We start from the raw sequence: 23,842 nt of genomic DNA, 5'->3' as shown, positions 1-23,842 counted from the left end.
TGAGCCCCTTCCCACACAGCTTCCCGCTGAAGGAGCTCTCCCCCTCGCCCTGGCCACCAGCGTCGCCGTCCCTCCGGGGCTCCTGTGGGTAAGGCGAGGAGGACCTGGAGACAGCGTGAGAGGTGGCCCCGGGGACTAGGGAGGGCAGCACACACGGCGGGGGACACTGGACCAGGCAGGCCTCCCGGCCCCGCAGGGCAGGGCGAGCTCCCGTCGGCTACTCGGACGGGGCGCGGTTTAATCATCGACTTCTGGAATTTTTCATTCGACATCTTTGGCTGTGGTCGCTAGGGTAACCGAAGTCACCGCCGCAGAAGGTGACTCTGGTGCTGGCTGCAACGGGCCGCCGCTGCTCGGGCCCCGACGGTGCTCGGCCGCCCACTCGCCCCCGCGGGGCTCTGGCGCGGCCTCCCCGCACAGCCCGGCCACCACCCTCGGGGACCTGACGGCAGGGCGGCGGCTTTGGAACTGACCCAAGCGCCAGCATCGGAAGCACCCGGACGCGACGCCGCTGGGCCCCAGGTTCTTCCGCCGTCGCCGCTCCCCACCGTCCCGGGCCGCCCGCGCGCACCCAGAACCGACGCGCCTCGCGGGGCCGCGCACGCAAGCGGGGGCCGCCGGGAGGAGCGCCGCGCCGTCGATGGCGGAGGCGCGCTCGCGGAGGCCGCCGGGAGGAGCGCCGCGCCATCGATGGCGGGGCCGCGCGCGTTAGCGGGGCCGCGCACGGCAGCGCGGCGGCCGCCATCTTCCGTCCCGGCGGCAGCGGCGGTGCAGGCGCGGGGTCAGCGGCGCGGCGGCGCCCCTCGCTCGGCCCGGTGGCGGGCGTGGACCAGGCAGGAGCCCGGGGGCCGCCCGCCCCTTCGCCGCCCGCGCGCCCGCCGGCTGGGTGCGGAGCGCAGACACCGCCCGGAGCGCCGGACCCGCCCGAGGCCGCCCGCGCCCCCCGGGCCGCGCAGATGGGATAGGCGGCGAAGATGTTCAGCTTCGAAGGGGACTTCAAAACGAGGCCCAAGGTGTCGCTCGGCGGCGCGAGCAGGAAGGTGAGGGCAGCGCCGGGCTGGGCCGGGCCTGCCCGGGCGCGAGGGGGGCGCCGCTGCGGTGCCCGCGTCCCCCGCCCCGCCGTATCCCCCTGAGTCCTCGTCGTCCACCCTGAGCCCCCGTCGTCCCCCGGAGCCCCCATGGTCCACCCTGAGTCTCCGTGGTCCACCTGAGCCCCCGTGGTCCACCCTGGGCCTCGGGGGTCCACTCTGAGCCCCGGGGATCCACCCTGAGCGCCCGTGGTCCACCCTGAGACCCCGTGGTCCCCTCTGACTCCACTGTTCCTCCGCACCGCCGCGTCCACCCCGAGCCCCCGTCGTTCACCTGAGCCCCGGTGGTCCACCCTGACCCCCCCCCTCGTCCCCGCGCACCGCCGCGTCCACCCTGAGTCCTATGGTCCACCTGACTCCCTGTCGACCCTCTGTGTCCCCCCGCGTTCACCCTGGCCCGCCTCCCAGCCCCCGGCACTCCCCACCACCCTGCGGCGCAGGTGACCACTCTGACCCGCCGCGTCCTCCGGCCGGTGGTGTCCACCCAGCTCGTAATGTCCGCGTGCATGATGGCCAGAGAGTCCTGGGAGTCCCGAGCCGCTGGCGTCGGGTGGCCCTGCCCCGCTGCTCCGCCCCTGCGACGGTCCCAGCCTTGTGGGCCCTGTGCTTGCGGTGCTGGTAAAGTTGGCCGAGTTAAATGGGCCGCAGTGTACAGAGTGGTCTTTCCCCTCTCGGGGACAGCTTGTCGCCCTTCCAGCGGGGTTGGCTTTTAACCCCGGGCCGGTTTTCAAGTCCTAGTAAGAACTGCCCCAAAAGTTGTAAGCCAGGGTGGTTCTGAGGGCAGTGGAAGGGGACCTGGGCCTAGGTGGGCGAGAAGTGTGCTGGCATCTTTGACATTTGAGGTGTCTGGTGGTGATTGGTGGAAGTAGCTGCAGAGCTAGGTGCTGGAAATAGGTACTTCTCAGGCATAATTGAGTTGGAAGGGGCTTGTGAACTACTGACAGTTTCATATCAGAACAGGGTTCTACAGGTGGGGACTTGAGAGAATTCCAGGAGTTGACAGAGTTGGCCGTGGAAAGATGGCATACTTGTTTTTGGAGCTAGTAGCACCTCCCATGTTGCCCCTGTATGCATGGACCTTGTGGCTTCTGTGGTCATGAGTGCCTGGCTTGTCCTGACACAGGCTTGGAGTTTTTTCATCAAGTAACACATCTTTACTTATCTGTTGATCAGAATCTCAAGGCAAGGTGGTACATTTTGCTCCCTGCCCTCCTACCAGGAATTGAACTTGGGGGCACTGAGCCACATCCCCAGCCCTGTTTTGTATTTTATTTAGAGACAGGGTCTCACTGAGTTGCTTAGCACCTCGCTTTTGCTGAGGCCGACTTTGAACTTGGTTGGGATCCTCCTGCCTCAGCCTCCGCAGTCAGGCATGCACCACCGCACCTGCACGTTTTGCTTTTTAACTGTGCAAAACAGTTCCCTCCTTTTAAAAACTTGACCCTGTCAGATCCACATACCTTAATCATCTTACAGTGGTCCTCCTGCCTGTGAAATTGGAACGGGTGAGGGCCAGGTAGCAGAGTCTTCCTGGCCATGGGTCTAGCTTTGGCCCATTCCCACTGAGAGAGTCCCAGAGTTGTCCTCTCTTCAGGCATGGGTCCCCAAGGTCATTCTCCAGAGAGGGGAGTGGGTGCCCTGGGCCAGTACAGGAATCTGGGTGGGAACTAGGGCTAAATTTATCTTAAAAGTTTTTTACACCCATATGTAGATGGCTCAGTGCTCACATCAGATGAAGAACATTCTTAGGAGTCTCTTTCAGTGTTCTTCCTCCTAGGGTGACTCCTCCTCGACCTTATTTTCCATAAATGAGCTTTCCTGTTGTTCCTAGGTGAGGTTGCATACATCCCATCCTTTCTTTGTGCCGGGCTTTGACTCAGCGTCATCTCTTGAGATACATCCTGATGTGCCATCCTGGTCCACTGTGATCATGCCACAGCCTGTCCATTCTGCTTTTCAAGGGCATTTGTTGTGTGTGTCTTGGTGGACATCACTTATCTTGTAGGTCATGTGTCATCTGTGAGCCACCCTCAGCAGGGTGCCTGCCAGTGCTGTGGCCAGCAGCATCAGAGAGGGTCAGAGGCTCCATGTCTTTGCCAACACTTGGTTTTGTGAGTCCTTTTCATTTTGGCAAGTCTGGGAGGGCTGTGGATTCCTTGTGGCCTTACTTTTGTTCCCTGGTGGCCAGTGGATTGAGCACTGTAATGCCAGATTTGTGGGACCCCAGTAGACCTCCAGGAGCCAAATCCAATGTAATCACACAAGAGTCTTTTTTTTTTTTTTTCACACAAGAGTCTTTATTGCAAGCTTGAGCCTGACTCAAAACCATTTCCAAAGCAGCGGTCCCAGGGAGTGAGTCCCAACCCTTAGTTCAGTGAGGATTTATCGGTTTTGGGGGCATACTCTATGCGTCACAACATCACACAGCAATCATTTCACACTACGGGGAAAATCAAACAACTCTTAACATGGATTAGCACATTCAGTGGCGGGAACAAGTCGGGTAAGAGTGATTGGTTAGTTCAAGTGGTGCATACATTTGAACTGATTGGTTTAGGCCACCAGGAGTTGCAAGAGTGTGTGAGGAGTTGCAAGAGTGTGTGTGCTAAACTGCTGGGAGGCCTAATCATGTTATCAGTTACCGAAACTACTGGGAGGGTCACCTGGCATTTGAGATATTGATTGCTAGGGGGTTGCTATGGGTCCCCACCCAGCCTGACTGAGTCAGGGACACCTGACCAGCAGATCTCTCCTGTTAAACAACTCAGCAGGGTGGGTATGTGCCTGGGAGCACTCTGTGGGTTTCTCCAAGGACAAGGGTCACGCCCCCTCCCTCTGGACACGCCTTGAGGTAGAAGCTGGTTTCTCAAAAATGGGAGTCACATCCGTTTCTCAAAACCTATAAATCCTCACTGAACTAAGGATTGGGTCTCACTCCCTGGGACCTACATGTGCGTGTTCTTCACTCTCTTTGGGTCTACAAAAGTCCTTTCCCTTATTGAATAAACAAAAATTATAGTGAGCTTTTCTTCATGTCTTAAGTTATTATTTGGAGTCTTCCCTTTCTTCAGCTTAGTGGGAAACCAGATATCACCTTTTGAATAAATATATCTTCTCAAATTAAATGAATATTTGTAGTGTTTATTAATCTATAAAGGCTCTGTAGAGGAAGTCTTGACAAGCTTATGATCTTGCTGGGAAGGTAAAATTTAAAACTTGACAAGTGAGGCTGGGGTTGTGGCGCGTGTGAGGCCTTGGGTTCTGTCCTCAGCACCACATAAAGACAAATAAATAAAATGAGGTATGTGTCCATCTACAACTAAAAAATATTTAAAAAAATAAAACGTGACAAGTTAAATAAGTAGACTGGTTACTGAGCTATGGATCTCCTGTGGGCTGACCCGGGAGTGCGAGCTGCTTGGCCCTGTCCTGCCCTCAGAGCACTTGGTGTAGACGGCTTTTACTTCTTAATACTTCTGGAATCAGGTACATGTTGATGACATGACATATTTTAATTGGCACATTTTTTTTCTTAGTCCATAGAATACCATTTGGGGGTCATTTGATTTCAACTCCACTGAACCCACTTAGTAAATCAAAATTTAAGGGAAAAAAGTCAATAAGGGGGATGATGGTAGCTCACAGAAAGTAAAGGTCAGAAACTTAACCAGAATCTGGGTTGTCAGTACCATGGTAGTTAGTGGTAGTTAGCCATCTTTCTTGAGCTTATTCTTGCCTTTGCAGGCAGCGCTGTTTCTCCCTCACCTGATCACACGCATTGGTCTCAGTTCCGGAGTCTGGAGAGGAAGCTTGCTGGGCTTGGGTTTGGTTCCATTTGGGAGCTGAGTCGGAGCAGGGCTGGAGTCTCCTGGCACGGAGCGCCTAGGTTGTGTGTCAGGGTTAAGAGGGGAGGCCCGAGGAGTGGTGGGCTCTTGTGGGGTGCAGCAGTGTATTGTACGGGGGGGAGGGAGGCACTTGGGCAGAAATCTGGGTGGCTGTCGGCAGACCTTGGCTTAGAATGTTGTGTCCTAGGAGAACATGCATTTTAGGACAGGGAGGGATTAGGAAGGACAGGAGGGAAGAGTGGCCAGCAGTGCTGACTGCTGCAGGGGTGGCTGAGGCATGCACTAACCACCCCTGGGATTTGGAACTAGGGAGACCTTGGTTATGAGTAGCAGGAGTTAGAGGTCAGAGTGTAGGAAGGACCCTGCAGACCATCTGGAAGTCAAGGGAGTAGACCTATTAGAAAGGGCCCAGAAGATGGAAGCCAGGGAGAGGGGGTTCAGGGTCTAAGGAGTATTTGGGGGAATTAAGAAGGATCAAGTAGAGAGGAGAAAGGAAGGAAAGGGGTTGTGGCTCTCAGAGACCTGGAGGAGGCAAGAGCCCCGGGCAGAGTCAGGGGTGAGCAGAAGGAAAGAAGTCAGAGGTGGGTGTGGTCAGAAAGGGTTCAGTTTTGTTGAGTTGCCGCAGGTAGTTAATTAGTAGTGGCAGTAGATGGAGACTACTTCAGTGTTCAGGCCCATGGCATGCTCTCTTTCTTCCTTGTTTTTCTTCTTTTGTCTTTTTTGGTTTGTTTGTTCTGAGAATTGAACCCAGGGACATTTTACCACTGAGCTATATCCCCAGCTTTTTTTTAATTTTTATTATTAAACAGAGTCACACTAAGTTGCTGGGATTGGCCTTGAACTTGCTACCCTCTTGCCTCATCTTCCCAAGTCCTGGGATTATAGGTGTGGCCACCCTGTCCAACTGTCCATGGCTTAAAAAAACAACAACAAAAAACTAGTAGATTGTTTTCCAGAGCAGTTTAGGTTTGCAGACAGCAGAGCAGATGGCTGACTTCCCATGTGTCCCTTGTCTTGCGCCTTACCCTTCCTCAGTTATTGTGTTGCCTTAGTGTGGATCTTATGACAGCTGATTAACCTATGTCAGTGCATTATTGTTAACTGAAGTCCGTAGTATAAATAAGATTCACTGCATGTGTTGGGCGTTCTTTGGGACTGACAGATGTGCAGTAACATCTGTCAGTCCTTATAGCACACACAGAATAAAGTCCTCGCCCTCAAGATCTTCTTTCTCTGTTCTGCCTGTTTATCCCTCTCTCCCCTCAACCTCTGGCAACCACAGATTTTTTTTTTCCTGTCTCTGTGGCTTTGTAGGCAGAGTTTGTGCATGCTAGGCAATTTCTCTACCAGCCCCTGCCCTTTTTTTAATTCATTTCAAGATAGGGCCTTGCTAAGTTGCCCAGGCTGACCTTAAACTTGCAACCTCCTGCCTCAGCCTCCTGAATAGCTAAGGTCGTAGGCTGCATGGCCACGCAGGCTTGACAGTCTTTGTTATTGGTGTTGTGCATTCGGTGGGTTTGGCCTTTGCAGTTCAAATTCTCTCACTTTGCAGTATGCTTATCTGCTTGTGTCTTTTTGAATCCCCAACCCCAAATGGCATTTCATTGTGTGGATGCATTACAGTCTATTCACTCACCTGTGTAAGGGACATATTGTATTGAAGAACACCATGATTGCTTCAGAGTATTGGCAGTTACAAATAAAGCCTCTGTAAACATTTGTGTGTAGATCTTTGTATGGACATCAGTTCCAAGTCATTTGGGTAAATACCAAGAAGTACCACTTTGGGATTCTGTGTTAAAACTAGATGTTTCACTTTGTGGAAAGCTATCAAACTGCCTTCAGCGGTGACTACAGCCTTTTGCACACCCACCAGCAATGACTGTGCATTCCTGTTGCTCCGCGTCCTTGTCAGCCTTTGGTGTTGTCAGTGTTCTGGTTTTAGCCATCGGTATTGAGGGTCTTTTCATACGCCCACTTGCCAATCTATGTATCTTTTTTGATGAGGTATCTGTAGATTTTTTGCCAAGTTTAAGTTGGGTTGTTTGTTTTTATTGTCGTGGTTTTCATTTTTTGGGTTTGTTTGTTGTTGTTTGTATGTGGGATTGAACCTGGGCACCCAACCAGGTTAACTGAACTATACCCCAGCCCTTTTTATTTTTGAGAACAGGGTCTTGCTGAGTTGCTGAGGCTGGCCTCTGACTTGCTTGACCTCCCAAGTTGATGTGATTACAGGTGTGCACCACTGCACCCATCTCTTATTACTGTGTTTTGAAATTTTCATATACATTTTGTATGTATTTTATGTACAAGTCCTTTTTCAGCTCTGTCCTTCGCAGATATTCTTTCCCAGCCTGTGGCTTGTTTGTTCATTCTCTTAAGAGGTTCTTTCACAGAAGGTTTTTGTTGTTGTTGTTTTGTTTGTTTTTTACTTTTATTTATTTAGTACTAGAGATTGAACCCAGGAGCATTCTACCTCTGAGCTACACATCTCCAGCCTTTTTCTTTTTTTTATTTTTGAGACTGGGTCTTGCTAAGTGGCCCAGTCTGGCCTTGAACCTGAGATCCTCTAGCTTCAGTCTCCAGAGTAGTTGGGATTACAGATGTGAGCTACTGCTCCTGGCTAGAAGTTTTTAATTTTAATGAAGTTCAGTTTACCAATCTTTTTTTCATGGATCATGCTTCTAGTGTTGTTTAAAAAGTTTTTGCCAAACCCAACATCACTTAGATTTTCTCCTGTTATTTTCAAGTAGTTTTATATTTTACAATCATTTTTTAAATTAGATTTTTTATTGGCATGTGTGTGTTGAAAAGGGTCCTCCTTTTCAACACGGGGCTCTAGCGTGGACTGGTCACATCAGGGCCATGAGCCTTTCTGTCCCCGGTCCCCGTCACCTCTTGCTGCGGGAGCCTTCAGGCTCCTCTCCTCTCTTCCTCGTGAAGTGCACAGTAGGTTCTGGTGAACTGTAGTCACCCCTACTGTGCTGGGAGCCCCAGAACTCACTCCTGGTACCTGTGATCTGCCGCCCTGCGTTCCCTCTCCTCCCTTCCCAGCCTCTCGTCCTCACTGCTGGACACCCAGGCTGATTCTTCCAGCATCCACCTGCGAGAGGACAGGCTCCCACACCTGTCCGTCTGGCTTACTTCACTCGACTCGCTGTCCTCCAGCCCTACTTCTTAGAGCTGAATGATCCGCCCAAGTGTACCTGTGCTCCATTTCCTTTGTCCCTCCTCTGCCGGTGGGCACCCAGGTCCAGTCTAGGCCTTGGCTGCAATGGAGGGTGTTGCATTAAGTGTGAGCATGCAGGCGTCTCTTAGATATGCTGATTTCTTTTTTTTTTTAATATTTATTTTTCAGTTTTCGGTGGACACAACATCTTTATTTTATTTTTTTATGTGATGCTGAGGATTGAACCCAGCGCGTTACCGCTTGAGCCACATCCCCAGTCCCTGCTGATTTCATTTCTTTGGGATATACACTCAGGGGAGTACCTGGTAGCTGGATCAGAAGATGAATCTATTTTTAGTTTTTTGAGGACCATCTGTACTGTTCTCCATAATGCCTTAACTGATTTACATTCTCACCAATATTTGTTGTTTTTTCTCTTTCATAATAACCAAGCTGACTGGGGTGAAATCATATTTCTTTGTGGGTTTGATTTGCATTTCCCTGATGGCTAATGATATTGAGCATTTTTAAGTTTTTTTAGGTAAACACAATATCTTTATTTTACATTATGTGGTGCTCAGGATGGAACCCAGTGCCTTGTGCATTGTAGGTGAGCGCTCTACCACTGAGCCACCACCCCAGCCCTTGAGCATTTTTTTTCATGTATTTGTTGGCTTTTTGTATCTCTTTTCTTGAGAAGAGTCTATTCAGATTATTGCCTATTGTATTTTATTTTTTTCCTGGGTGGCTTATGTGTTCTGGATATTAACCCATCGGGTGAATAGCCAGCAGGTGGTTTTCCCATTCTGTGGTTGTCTCTTCACTCTGTGGATTGTCTCCTTTGCTGTGCACAAGTTTTTTTTGTTGTTGTTGAACAGAATCCTATTTATGATTCTTACTGTGTTACCTGAGCTTTTGGGATTCTATAAAAATACCACTGCTTTGGCGACTGGGTCTTCTGTGCATCCACGCGAGTCTTAGGGTTGTTTTTCTCCATCTGTGAGGGGTGTCCTTGGTGTTGATGGTAATTTCTGTAAATTGCTTTGGGGTCCTAAGGACAGGGCCACAGTAGTTCTTCAGTTCGTGAACCTGAGAGGTCTTCCTCTTCTATGTGTGTCTGCAGTCCTTGTGTCAGTGTTTTGTGATCTTCACTGTAGAGGCTTGTACCAGCTTGGTGTGTTCTGTGAGTGTTTGTTTCTAGTCTGTTTCTGGCTTTTCTTTTCTGTTCCATTGATCTGTCCCCTCTTCATCAAGACCCCACCGTCTTGATCACTGTAGGTCTACAGTGTCAGTCCCTTTGCTGTCTTTAGTCTTTGTCCCTCCACACACCACTTTGTCAGTATTCACAGAATTGGTTTGTGATTCTGACTTGAATAATTTTGAATCTATAGATCAAATTGAGAAGAATTGACATCTTGACAGTATTGAGTCTGGGAACATGGGGGGCTCTCCATTTGTTCAAGTCTTCCTTTTCTTCCTTTTCTTTCCTTTTTTATTTTTAATGGTACTGGGGATTGAACCCAGGGGTAATCTACTATTGAGCCACATTCCAATTCATTTTATTGTATTTTGAGATGGTCTCAAACTTTCCAAGGCTGGCCTCAAATTTTCGATCCTTCTGCCTCAGCCTCTTAAGTCACTGGGATTACAGATGTGCACCATCGCGCCCAACTTGTTAATTTCTTCTTTTATTTCTTTCAAAAAGGTTTTGTGTTTTGCCTTGTGCCTTGTACATATTTTGTTAGATTTAATCATGCCTAAGCATCATTTTGGTGCAGTGTAAATGGTTTTGTTTTTTTAATTTCAAATGCCCGTTGCTGTTTCTGAAGGTGGCTCAGGACCCCCGGGGATACCATTATTGAAACATCATCTGCAGAGTGGGAGGCCAAGTTTGTGCCCATGTTTGGACACAGTCATGCAGTCATGCAGTCACGTTGAGAGTTTACTGGGGAGGGGATAAAGGCAGCATGTCACGGGGAGTAGCTGCACCTTCCTCAGGAAACACCTGAGTTCTTGATGCCCTGCTATGGTTCCTGGTCTCTGTGTTGGTCATGGGCTATATGCCCCCGGTTCTCTCTGCCAAGTATAGAACGTTTTAAAAATGTTTTCTAACAATAAAGTTTTATTTTAAAAGCTGTTGTGCATGCTTATTGTGTGAGCTTTGTATAAGCTATACATGCTTATCCTTTATTTGGGGATTTTTAGGTTGTTTCCGTTTTATGGTGATCAACATGATAGCCAGCAATTTTTAATTGTTTTTTAGGATAAATGGCAGAAAAAAGTTGAACTGCTTGAGTGTTGTTAAGGATCTTGAAATACTTTGTTCTCTGGAGAAATCATGTGGATTTCTGTTCCCTGGTCTATGCTGTTAAGAGCTGTCTCTGCATCTTTCTCTCGCTGCAGAGTGAAGATACAGTGAGCCCCAGCATGATTTCTTTCAGTCCTTATTTGTTGCAGCTAGATACCCTGCTGTGCTCAGTACTTAACCCCTGTTGCAGGACGCCTTCCATGGGACCTCTCAGTTAACCTTCCATGTTCTGTGAGGCAGAGGTGGCTGTACCATAGAGCTGAGTGGAACTCACTGGGCTGGACGTGTGAGCTCTGGTCTGCTCATCCCGGAGTGAATCGGAGGCTCTGTTCAGCCTGCACCCCGGTGTCTACCTCCTGTTTGAAGTGTGCAGGAGCAGAGACAGGGGCTTTCATGTCCTATGAAAACATGCACAACAGCTTTTAAAATAAAACTTTATTGTTAGAAAACATTTTTAAAACGTTCTATGTTTTTAACTCAGATTCTTTATGATGTATGTTTAGGTTGCCTGATTATGTTAAAAGTGTTAGTAAACTAGTGTGTTGGCAGGTAGCATGGTTTCTGGGACATCTCTCTCCTGTGGGACAAGTTTACAGCAAAAGTCAGAACTGTCAGGTATGAGAGGAACCTGGAGAAATGTTGAACTATCAACTGGGACGTAGCTGTTCATCGTTTCTGGGCTCTCTTGGTCACATCTTGCAATTTGAAAGTTGTAATTCTTGATAAGAGAAAGTTGGGTAGATTATCACTATCTTCCTTGCTTTAAAAATGTTTCCAATCTCCAGTTAGTGGCCTTTAAAATTTTAAAAATTTTTTAATTGAGGGGAAATTTAAAGAAGACCTTCTAAAGGGCACAGGGTGTCGTCTTCTTTTACTGAGACCCTTCACTTCCCACTGTGGCTGTTTCCTTGGTGTCCTTTCAGAATTGGTCTAAACATGATTAAACATCTCCCTTATTTTCAGATTGAGTAAGAGAATGAATTATTCTTCACCTCCCACTACATTGCCGCAGTCTCTAGCTGGGCACAAATCACGAGCCTCCACACAGCTTGTAGATTCAAACAGCAATTCTTTATTCCCGAACTCACACCAGCCGTCTACAAACACGTTCTGGGGGAATCCACGTTCTCTGCCCAAATCCACTACTCCTGGGCTTCTGTCTCCCAAAATATACTGTCTGACCCTAAGAACTCTAGAGGAACTCAGCAGCAGGATACACCCTATTCTAAAGGGGGAACACCCTAATCTCCTATTATGCTAAACCGGGGACACCCTAAACACGGATCCGCCCTGGTCCTTGAGCAAGGTCACCTTTCAAGAGTCCTTCCACTAGACAGCATGGGAGTAGCTGGCAAGGAAATTGTCATACCTACTTGGCTGATGGCTCCCAGCACTACATCTTAGTGATCCCGCAGGAACTTTTTTATGCCTTTTATTTTATATTTATACACACACACACACACACATTTAGTTGTAGATGTATACAATTTATTTTTATGTGGTGCTGAAGATCGAACCCAATGCCTCTGTGAGGCAAGCTCTCTGCCACTGAGCCACAGTCCCAGCCCCATGTCAGTTACTTTTAACGGGTGCATAATGTTCCATTGCTTGGATTATGGCACCCTTAAGATAACCACTTCCCTATTGATGGATACAAAAGGACTATGGATTTGGTATTAAAATAGTGCCATTGTTGGGTGCAAGGACACATGCCCGTAATCCCAGTGGCTCTGGAGATTGAGGCAGGAGGGTAGCAAATTTGAGTCTAGCCTCAGCAACTTAGCAAGGCCCTAAGCAATTTAGTGAGACCCTGTCTTAAAAAAATAAATTTAAAAAAGAGCTGGGGTGCTGGGGTTATAGCTCAGTAGTAGAATGCTTGCCTAATATGTGTGAGACCCTGGGTTCAATCCCCAGGACTACATAAAAAACTAAATAAGCAAAATAAAGGTATTGTGTCCATCTACAACTAAAAATATTTAAGAAAATAAAAGTCCCATTGACAACTTAAAGAGAGAGAGAGAGAGACACAGACAGACACAAAGTGAAAAAGAGCTGGGGATGTGGCTCAGAGATAAAGTGCCTCTGGTTCAATTCCCATTGCCCCCCACCCTGGAATAGTGCTATGTTTACCATTAAATTCTGATGTAAGAAAAGAACATCTTTTGGAATTTATGAAAATGGGATTTAAACTGCATTTTGCTTATTTATTTTTTATTTTTTAAAAATACCTTTATTTTATTTGTTTACTTTTTACATGGTGCTGAGGTTTGAACCCAGGGCCTTGCACATGCCAGGCAAGCGCTCTACTGCTGAGCCACAACCCCAGTCCCATTTTGCTTAGTTTTGAAATGTGCTCTCCTGACTATAACGATATAGAACATTTGGGTTATACTGAAATACAGATACAGATTTACCTATTTAGAACCCCACCTATCACTTAGAAATGAAACACTGCTAATATATGGTTGAATTATTTTCTGGTCTTTTTGAAAACTGCTTTTGAATTGGGAATCATTGTGCATTCTGTTTTAAAAGCTTATTGGTGGCTGATACTGTTTTACTTGCATATGTGAAATTGATTGCTCTTAGGTTTTCATATAAACTCTTATGCAGGTCTACCCAGAAAGAGAAAACCACACATACTGTTGGCTATGCGTTATTCACAGATACTTCTGTTCGCTTTTAATATTTTCTTTTACTCCTCGGGAAGTGTTTGAGCTGACCAGTCTGTGAATCAAGTAAAATGTTAGTGGTGTGTTATTGTGCAAGAGCCAGGAGGCTTTTGCATACCTAAGGGGAGTAAGTGTTTTGCTGTTTTACTCAGCTTTTTTGCCTCTGTGACTGACAGATTTGACCAGAACAACACTAGAGGAGAAGTCTATTTGAGGGCTCACAGTTCCAGAGGTGGCAGTCCATTGACAGCTGCTTTATTCCTCAGGTTTCCAGATAAGCCAGAACAACGTGGCAGAAGAGTGTGGCAGAGGGAAGCAGCTCACCTGATGATCAGAGTCTCCACTCTCCAGATACAGATACCTACCCCAAAGTTATGCCCCCAGTGCCCCACTTCCTCCAGCCACACCCCACCTGCCTTCAGTTACCACTCAGTTAATCCCATTAGGATTAAAACCCAATCACTCCTCAGATCCTTCTCACTACTGTCTCACCCAAACCATAACAGCTGCTAATGAAAGATAACCCCAAAACATGAAACCGGCTGCCTCACATTTTTTAATCAAGATGTTAGTGACAAAAAAAAAAAAAAATTATAAATGGCTAGCAGTAAATTTGAGCATTTGGCTTTATGAAAATTATCATGTGATTTAAAAAAAAATTTAGTGGTAGATGGACACAATACCTTTATTTTACTTATTTATCTATTTTTATGTGGTGCTGAGGATTGAACCCAGTGCCTCACACATGCTGGGCAAGCGCTCTACCACTGAGCCACAACTGCAGCCCTTATACTTCAGTTTTTGACCATAAAATTTTTTATGTTCTGATGTTTTAATTAAATCTAAACTATTAATGTCATGCTATTACATAAAGAAAGCAGTTTTCCCCATTTAAAAACTTCTAAGTGGTATCTGTGAAATTTGACCATCTTTAATTTTCTGAGAAGAAAGATAATGTGCCTCATGCTCACAGAGCAAATAGTGAAGTTTGTAGTTTATATGTATTAGGGTGGGCGAGGGTTGCAGCTGTGGTGTGAGATAGCTTTGAAAGAAACAGGCGTGCTCTGAGAACAGTCAGCCAACAGGGTGCCTGGGTTAAAGTGTCTGTGAAGCTGTGCATCACTGCTGCGAGGCACCTGGCCCTCCAGCCCTGAGTGTGAGGGAGCAAGCTGAACTGGGACGAGCTGAGGAGCAGGGGAGCCTGGTCCTTTCTCCCAGTCTCAGTGGGCTGTTGGTCTTCTTCTCCCGGACACGTACTTAGGAACTTCTTGGTTATATCGAGCTGTTCTTAAAACTTTAATTTCTTATTGTTTCCTTAGTTTTGCATTCTGAAAACATGGGAAAATAAGAGGTACATGTCCAAGGGTGATAATTCAGAATAAACATTCAAGCAAGCTTCTGAAAGTCTTCATTCCTTCCCTCCTGCCCCTGTCTCCCCAGGGTTGGCTCTCCCCTCAGACTCAGGCTTTGGGCTTCGCACAGGCCAGAGCCGCCCCCTGAGCATGTCTGCAGATGCCTCTCCCTGGGGAACAGAGGCTGGGGTCCTGGCTCCATGCCCTCCCGTCCCCTTGGTGGTGTGTCAGGAGGTGGTTCCAGCCAGCACAGGAGACCTGCTGCCCTGTAAGCCTGCTCCTGCGGTTTGGCTGTCATATATTTTAATCCTATGGAGGTGGTTTTCAGGTTTGGTTTTTTGGGTTTTTTTTGTATTGTTTGTTCTCCTTCTCTAGTTCAAGTAGCATTGCAGTGAAGACCCTTGTATGTGTGCCGTTAAAGTTGAGGTTTTCATATTTTAAAGATTTTCATTTCTCTTCACACTGTTTGTATCTTTGGTTAATTTTTGTTTTATTGTTGATCTTTTCATATTGAATGCTTTTACAAATAGTTATTTTTGTGCTATTATAGACTTTGTCACTGTCTTTAACCTTGGTTATATTTTTGGGGTAGAAAATTTGAATATCCATGTAGTCAGATTTATCACTAAAACAAACTAAGGTCTTTGCATCCTTCTTTTTCTTCCTTTTTAATTTTTTATTTATTTTTGTTGTTTTGTTGTTCTAGATGGACACCATACCTTTATTTTATTTATTTTCATATTCCTCACACATGCTAGGCAAGTGCTCTACCACTGAGCTATAACTGCAGTCAGTCCCCTTTGTATCCTTCTTTGAGAAGGATAGTTTGTATTGCTAATATGGAGTCCATATGATGAATTGCTGTATTTTGTATCATAGGTTAGTTTGTTCATTTGTTCTTAGTAGCATGATAAAATTTCACTCTCAGAAGCTGCTCATTATTTACTAGTAAAAGTCACATGTAGTCACTCAGTTGCAAATTAGAATAATGCCTATGCTTTTATCTCCCCCGCCCCCGCCCCGCCCCCACCACACACACACTGCTGGGCCTGACATAAATAAGAGGTTAAAAGGTGGGGGAAGTCATTTTCAGTCCAAAGGTGAAGATTGTCCCACAAATGAAAGTACTAGTGATCATGATTAAAATCAGGGTCAGGTGTCTTCATCTAGTAGCGACTCTCTGGAGTCATCTTTCAGTCTTCTAAACTTACTCTCTGCAAAGAAAGCGAATCAAACATGAGGAAGAGTTTTCAAATGTGGTTTCTCTTGGACTAGCTGAGAGAATGAACCTGTCCATTTATGGGCTGAAATCTTCATTTTGTAGCCTTAAGAACTCTGTTGAACTTTGGAAGCAAGCAGGAAGGACTTGAAAACAACCTTTTTCAGAACATGCACAGTGATGGGGAGTTCCAGCAGGTGCCAGAACACTCCATCTGTGCCTTCATATTGAGTTGCAAAGGCTAGGGCTGCTAACTGACCAACGGAAACCTGCTGCCAAATTTATGATTCAACGTGACAGTGACAAAGCAAATAAGTAATTGATAGGATTCTTTAGTGTAATGATTTAGTTCATTGTCCATTGATAAGCAGGGCAAAGCGTGTGGGCTAGCCATTACTCTCTCGAGAGACAGAATTGGTCTGTTTGCTGCAAATGACGAGCCCACTGATGTTCTGAATCAGCTCATCCTCTGCTGTTGGTTAACAAGGGGCTGAAAAAACAAAACCACGAAGGGATTTTTTTTCTCTCTCTCTAACTCAAACTAGAAGAAAGCCTTTAAAATCTCCTGGTGATGTCATGACCTGAACTATGGTGTGATGGGAAAAGCAGAGATGGAGTGTGGGTTTAATAGGAGGATTTGGTCCAGTGTGTTCCAGTCTCAGAAACTTGACGGAAACCAAAATCTTCCCTCTTCCATATGAAAGGCGATCCTGTTCATCTTGCCTTGCAGAAGTGTTCAGATGATTCTCTCGTCAGTGTTGGGGTATGGCTCTTGTTCATGGCGGGGAAGTCAGGGCCCCCCTCCTGCCCAGCGGAAGGCTGCAGGGAAGCCTCGCCTGGAGCCTGGGAGACAGATTCTGTGGCGTGTCAGCCCCAAAAGAAGATGGGAAGTGACCCTTCCCAGGGGAAGCAGACCTCAGCACAGGGAAGGAGTTGTGAAAAATCCCAAGAATAATACAGAGTTAAGTTTCTGAGTTTCTTGAACCAGTGGGCAGTGGCGCAAGGCAAGACAGCCTCCCCTACTCCTATACTGTGCAGTGCACTATGCAGAAGGGCACAGTTGGACCAGCCCCAGAGAGTGGTGTGTGTGGGGGGATTCAGAATCCAGTTCTGTCAAAGAAGGTGACAAAAGCCATTTGCCTGACCCAATTATGGACCTGTGAGTTAGGTTCTGTGTTGGTTGATAATCAGAATGTTAAAAGTAGTTGTCCTCCTCTTAGACTAAGCAACCTAGTACCTCTTTCTCTTTATCATGATTATGAGGAGTTTTTGTTGCTCTTAGATTATTATGTAATTCAGATTTAATTATTAAAATCTAACTATATGCAATGCAGTTTTGTTTTCATTGTGTTTATTTCCAAGAGGGTTTTCTAATAATGTCAAGGGATACTGTTTCCATATAGTATAGAGATATACAGGGTTTCCCCCTGAAATAAATACATTTTTAAGTTAAAAAGCTTTCTTGGCAAGATTACCAAAACAGTTACTGACCCTCCTATTGTATCAAGTGTTGGTCATGTTTTGTAACTGGGGGTGCATCCCAGTCACTTGGGGCTTCTCCAATGGAAATTGACTGTAGCTCCCCTGGTAGTTGACGAATATCTTGAGGGAGAAACTTTGAGACCAGCACATCCTGTTTCTCCTGAAACTTGTGCCGGTGGTTTGAGCATGCATCGGTGGATCTCGTCTGTAGGATTTGTTGTGTTCCATGACTCTTTTCTTCTTACACACTTACCATCCCATGAAGAGGAGGTAAGTATGGAGTCATGGAGACACACACACACACACACACACACACACTCTTCTGTGGATCAAAATCTAATACTAGTATTTTTATAAGGTCCTGTGATCATGAAAGAATGTTGAAAAAACTCAGACTGAGTGCAGCTTCAGGACATGAAAGACAAAGAGGAACTGTTAAAATTAAAGATGAGAAAAAACTGAAGATTAAGAACTAACCAAGTGCATCTGGGCAGAAGGTGGTGTCCTGCCTTCATGAGGCTCTTAGCAGGGTTCTAGTACTAGTGGAAAATCAACTGTGTTTCTTATCAAGTAAATGGCAATTGGTAACATTGTGCCAGTTTTTGCTTTGTTTTGTTTTTTGTGGTTTTGTTTTTTTTGTGGGGGTGGGGATACTACTGGGAACTGAAGGGGGGGCTGCACCTCTGAGCTACACCCCCAGCTCTTTTTATATTGTTATCATTATTATTGTTTTGTATATGTTGCTAAGGATCAAATCCACATGATAGGCAAGAACTCTGCCACTGAGCTACAGCCCCAGCCCTTTTTTAAATTTATTTTTAAATTTTGACACAAGGGATTACTAGGTTGCCCCAACTGGCTTTGAATTTGGGATCCTTCTGTCTTGGTCTCCCGAGTGGCTGGGATTCCAGGAGTACTCCACCAGGAGCCACCCACCGTACTGGCACGTGGCACCAGCTTTAGTTTCCTGTAGATGATTACATTTGGTCATGTGGGAAAGTAGATAGAACATGTAAGGGATAAGGGAGCTGATACTAATTTTTATGACTTTTCTGTCTAAAAAGTTTTAAAAGTCAATTTAAAGAGTAATGTTTAGTACACTGGTAAATATTTTAAAATAAGCTTAAAACCATTTTCTATTTATTTTGCATCTGGACCTGTAGCAAGGAAACTGGATTCTGTGTATCGTGTGTTCACATAGCAATATATTATTTTAACTTGGCTTACTTACTCTGACATTGTTCTGATAGGTATACCTTGTAAGAGATTTAACTTTATATTTTAAAAAAAAATTTTTTTTGGTAGTTGTACCTGGACAGCATGCTTTATTTGTTTCATTTTTATGTGGTGCTAAGGCTTGAACTCGGTGCCTCACACGTGCTAGGCGAGTGTTCTGCCCTTGAACTACAGTCCCTGCCCCACAATTTAGTTTTACGTAGGGTGAAATTTTTCTTTTTTATTTACTGACAGTAAAGAAGTTGACTTTTCATTGAGGTTTTCATGGAGATCCTTGTAGACCCACCTGTAACTGTTAGGAGCAGTGTGGAGATGCCCTGTTCTCATGTCCAGGCCCCGGGGTGTGTCAGCTTGCAGAACTGCAGCATGATGTCACAACCAGAACATCGGCATACATCAGGTCTTACACTTAGGAAGCTGCTGAAATGCTGGCTTTAGTGTAGTCTCTGGTCTCCAAAGTACCATGTAGCATCTGTGCCTCTCACTGGCCATCTGATCCAGTCAGATAATTTGATGTTTAGAATCACTTTTTTTTTTCAGTTGTAGATGGACACAATACTTTTATTTTATTTATTTTTATGTGGTGCTGAGGATTGAACCCAGTACCTCATACATGCAAGGCAAGCGCTCTGCCACTGAGCCACAATCCCAGCCCTACCCTGGAATCACTTTTGGGTGAAAATATTCTATGATCGTTATATGAGAGTGTTTTCTCCTTTTAAATTATAACCTCCTTTTCTCTCTTTTTGGATTCAGGAAGAAAAGGCTTCTCTTTTACATCGCACTCAGGAAGAAAGAAGGAAAAGAGAGGTAATGGTGATGTTCTTCACAGATGGGTGTTTTCCTGCAGCATTTGAAATAGCCTGTCTGTTGCATCTGTTGTAGGTTGGGGGACTTAGTATAACACTTTTGGGTGTGTTGGACTTTAAAGTACAACATTTATTCTGGAATCACTGTAGGAAAAGATGGGCCAAAAAAGGCCTCCAAGTCCAGGGGCTGGGGTTGTAGCTCAGTGGTGGAGCGCTTGCCTAATATGTGTGAGGCACTGGATTCGATCCTCAGCACCACATAAAAATAAAGGCATTGTGTCTATCTATAACAAGGCCAAGTCCACTGGAAGTGGAATGTGGGGTTTTAATTGGCTTTGTTGCTTATGAAGGTTTCCAGAAGATCTAGGAAGAAGTTAGTGTACAGTGCTGAGTTTCTTCAAGTTAAGGGAGAAAAACTCATCCTAAGCATGTATCTTAGCTACTTATGAAGAGGGTAAAAACAGAAAGCAGCTGAGGGTGTATCTTGCATCTTTCTGAAGATAATTTCCTAAAATACTGCTGGTTAATCAGCAGCTGTGGTATCTTAGGACCTACTTCTCTAAGTGGTTTCTTGTTATTTTAGCAACTTGTTTGAGCATCTCACAGATATCTACCAAGAGCATGTGGGTCAGGCACTACTCTTCTTACTGGGTGTACAGGTGGTAGGTGAGACGAGCTCCTGCCCCAGTGGGTATCGGCAGGCACTGGCCAAGGCCGCAGGTAGTACTTAGCTGCAAGGTGGTGTATCACAGCCAGTAACTGGGGATCTGTGGGAGACGGGAGCTTAGGGAAGGGCTCTCTGAGGAGTGTGGAGAGGGTAGAACCTGAGGATGAAGCAGCAGCTGCCTTTGGGAAGCTAGAGGGAGAACATTCCCACTTAAAGCAACAGCAGTGCAGAGACTTTTACTCATATCGCTGTTGGTTTTGATCAGATATCAATTGTGGCAGGGACTGTCCTGTGCATTGAAGGATATCTGGCCTTGACCCATCAGATGCCAGCAGCACTTCCTCCTCAAAATTGGAACAACCAAAAAAAATGTCTCCAAAAATATCAGGTGTCTCTAGTAGTTCAGAATCCCTGCTCGACCCAGAAAGTCATCTGTTTGTTGCTGGCATTCTCCATCTGTCTGCGGAGATGCCCCACCATTATTTCTTCTGTCAGTACTTGATCCCATTCTTACTCTTCTTCTTCTTGGGCGCAGGCTGGAAACAGGATCCATCTTTGTGTATGTTTCCTATATGCTGTTCTGTATGTTTATTCTTGCACACATCTGTTCTTCATTTTGGATATTTTCTTCTGACCTAACTTCTGATTCACAAATTATCTCTTTCACAGTGTCTAATTGTTAAATTTATCATTAAATTCTTAATTTCATTTTGCAGTTCTAGATTTTTTAAATTCTTTTATATATTCTCCAATTCTCATCGTTTGTTGTTCTTGAACACAGTTTAGATTTTTAACCAGTTGATTTAGAGCAGGGGGCAATGCTAGGATCAAACCCATGGCCTTGTGCATGCTAGGCAAGCACTCTACCACTGAGCAACACATCCCAGCCTAGGTTTCTATCATCATCATCATCATCATCATCATCTTGATTGTAAATGGACACAGGACCTTTATTTTGTTTATTTATTTTTATGTGGTGCTGAGAATCAAACCCACTGCCTCACACATGCTAGGCAAGCATTTAATCCCTGAGCTATAGCCCCAGCCTCCCAGCCTAGGTTTTTAATGTTTAAATTCTCATAATTGAACCTTCTGTGGGTATAGAGAACATTATTTTTGCTTTTGGCAGAGAGTAAGGAGAGGGACACAGTCACCTTTAACTAATGCAGGCTGGGACTGGGAGCTGCCTGTCAGGCACCTGAGACGCAGGCACCTTTGGCCCAGCAGGACTCTGTGGTGTTGGAGTCCCAGGAGTGGCTGAGCGCTGGGGTCTGCAGGTGTGCGGGCCGGAGGGTGGTGCCTGGGTTTGAGCTCTGGCTCCTCGGGCTCCGTGCTGCTCACGCTCAGGGCAGCGTCAGACCCTGCAGCTGCACAGGAGGAGCAGTGCGCACCTGTAGGCCATCCTGAGAAGGGATGTGAAGTCCTCTCGTGGTTCTGGTGCATAGTGGGCATACCCAAGAGAGATGAAACGTTGTGTCCACAGGAAACCTAGAATGAATGTTCATAGCAGCAGTCTTCTTAATGGCCTTAAGTGGAAATAGCCTGAATGGCCCTCCACACATAAAGGGGTGCACAAAAAGTGTGATGTCCATGCAGTGGAATATTACTTGTCCATAAAAAGGAATGAAGTACTGACACATGGTTCAGTGTTCATGAACTGTGCAAAAAGGCAGACCCAAGCAGCAAGTGTTGTATGGCTTCATGATGCAAAGTGCACGGGACAGGAGACTCCAGCAAGGCAGGAAATGTGTTGTGTCCGTGGTGGCAGCCAGGATGAGGCAGGGTTTTTGCTGCACAGGGTTTCTTGGGAGGTGAGTTGTTCTAAGGTTAGTGGGATGACCGCATGGTTCTGAATAATCTAGAAGTGTGTGCAGTGTTGGTGACTATAAAGAATGGGTGTTATGGGGGGCTGGGGCCAGGGCTCAATGGTAGAGTGCTTGCCTAGCCTCGTGTGAGGCACCAAGTTCGATTCTCAGCACTGCATAGAATAAAGTGAAGGTCCATTGACAACTAAAAAATATTTGGGAAAAAAAAAAGGATGAATGTTATAGTGTGAATTACATGGCTTTTATTTTTTAAAACTGTTTACTAATTAATGTGATTCACTGATTCTGACCAATTGCTCTTTTCTTCCTCCATTATTCAGGAAGAAAGGCGAAGATTAAAAAATGCAATAATTATTCAGTCATTTATTCGAGGCTACAGAGACAGAAAACAGCAAGTAAGTTTATTTGTAAAACACAAATATTAGAAGGATCTGCAAGAGCTTATTTTAAATATGGCCTTATTATAAGTATCATTTTTTATGTATTTTTTTCTACCTGAAAGTTAATGGTAGTAGTATTTTTTCTTAATAAATAGTTGTATTAATTATATTTATACAAAGATTTATAGACAAGTGAATTTTTAGGTGATTTTTAAATAGTAAAATACAAACCACAACTAATAATCACAATAGAATAAAGGTACTTGTAGTGGGCATCCAGGGTCTTGATGCTTTGTGGCACCTTTTACGCAGCCTTCTGACAGCCACTCGGCACCAACCTGTGAGCACATCTGCCTATGTGTGGAGAGTTCTGCTTCTGAATTCATGCTTATGTGCTGCTGCTTCCTTTCAGTATTCCCTCCAGAGAAGTGCGTTCGATCGCTGCGCACACTCGGCACAGTCTGGTGGCACTTTCTCCATCACTAGTGCCCCCAATCTTACCCTCCTGGTAAGGCAGCTTTTGTTTTTTTACAAACAAAGCGAAGATGCAAAACGATTGGTGAGTGTTTGCTATATTTTCGCTTGTCTTGGTGTATGTATTTTGGGGCTTTGTGTTTTTTTTGTTTGTTTGTTTTGTTTTGTTTTCCTTAACATGTACATGGTGAGTATCTGATCAAGAATCAGGTCTTGTCAGGATCTGGTGACTCAGGCCTGGAATCCTAGCAACTTGGGAGGCTGGAGCAGGAGGACCTCGAGTTCAAAGCCAGCTCAGCAACTTAGCAGGACCCTGTATTTAAGTAAATAAATAAATTAAAAGGCCTGGAAATGTGGCTCAGTGGTAAAGTGCCCCTGAGTTCAGTCCCTGTACTACAAAAAAAAAAAAAAAAAAGGTAGAACTAGCCAGATCCCCTCCAGGGTACCTGAGCCCTCATGGACTTTCCTCAGCCAGTTCTAGTAGGTCACCTGTGGTGATGTATTTTACTTCTTAAAATCTAGTATACATCTTAATAGGCTTCTCATTTTTTTTTGGTTATAGAAAATTTAAAATATTAAAAAAAGTATAGGGGCTGGGATTATGGCTCAGTGGTAATGTGCTCGCCTAGCATGTGCAAGGCCCTCAGTTCGATCCTCAGCACCATATATAAATAAATAAAATAAAGGTATTGTGTCCAACTACGATTAAAAAATTAAAAAAAAAAAATATATCCTGTGGACTCCCTCCAATGTGCCCCACCTACTGCATAGTCAGCAGTAAAGCTCTTCAGACACAGCCCTCCACATCTCTGCCTCAGCTCACTGTGATCATCTCTCTATCACATCATGTTCATCTGTATTTACAAAAGCAACCTCCAGAATATATGGTCTCTAATTTATTTACCCAGGGCCTCCCACATCCAGGCAAGCACTGTGCCACTGAGCTACACCCTCAGCCCTGGACTCTCTCTTTTTAAAACATCTGAAACACAAATGTATTTCTCTAAAAAATTTTATGGGCTTTTACTGTGGTTAGGAGAACCAGAGTGCATTAATTGTGGAAAATACGTATAAATCCATTGATGAATAATCTTTTAAAAAGGGGAGGGCAGATTTTAATCATTCATTTTCTAGCATATATAAAGACATTTGTATATGATTGTTAAGTCAAGTGTATGTTTACTCTTAGAGATTATTATTTGTCTGTGCCATGCAGGGTGGTGCGCAGCTGTAATGTGTGTACCGTGGCAACTTAGGAGGCTGAGCAGGAGGATTGCACGTTCAAAGCTAGCCTCACCAGTTTAGTGAGACCTTG

The 23,842-nt window shown here is 45.5% G+C and overlaps 1 protein-coding gene across 1 annotated transcript in view; it reads left to right on the top strand.

Moving 5' to 3' along the window:
• Positions 1–726: 726 nt before the first annotated feature.
• The window catches only part of Ube3c (ubiquitin protein ligase E3C), a 91,263-nt gene continuing 68,147 nt past the window's right edge, over positions 727–23,842 (top strand). The window contains exons 1-5 of the mRNA XM_076873033.2: positions 727–877; positions 943–1,040; positions 19,128–19,181; positions 21,994–22,068; positions 22,466–22,612. Of these exons, the coding sequence (XP_076729148.1) occupies positions 975–1,040; positions 19,128–19,181; positions 21,994–22,068; positions 22,466–22,612 (342 nt within the window). The 5' untranslated portion in view covers positions 727–877; positions 943–974. The remainder of the gene's footprint in view (positions 878–942; positions 1,041–19,127; positions 19,182–21,993; positions 22,069–22,465; positions 22,613–23,842) is intronic.

This window comes from Callospermophilus lateralis, chromosome 1 (assembly GCF_048772815.1).
Source record: "Callospermophilus lateralis isolate mCalLat2 chromosome 1, mCalLat2.hap1, whole genome shotgun sequence".
In the NCBI taxonomy this organism is placed as follows: Eukaryota; Metazoa; Chordata; class Mammalia; order Rodentia; family Sciuridae; genus Callospermophilus; species Callospermophilus lateralis.
The sequence above is the reverse complement of the archived record's forward strand: the minus strand, read 5'-3'. Positions and strand labels throughout refer to the sequence as shown.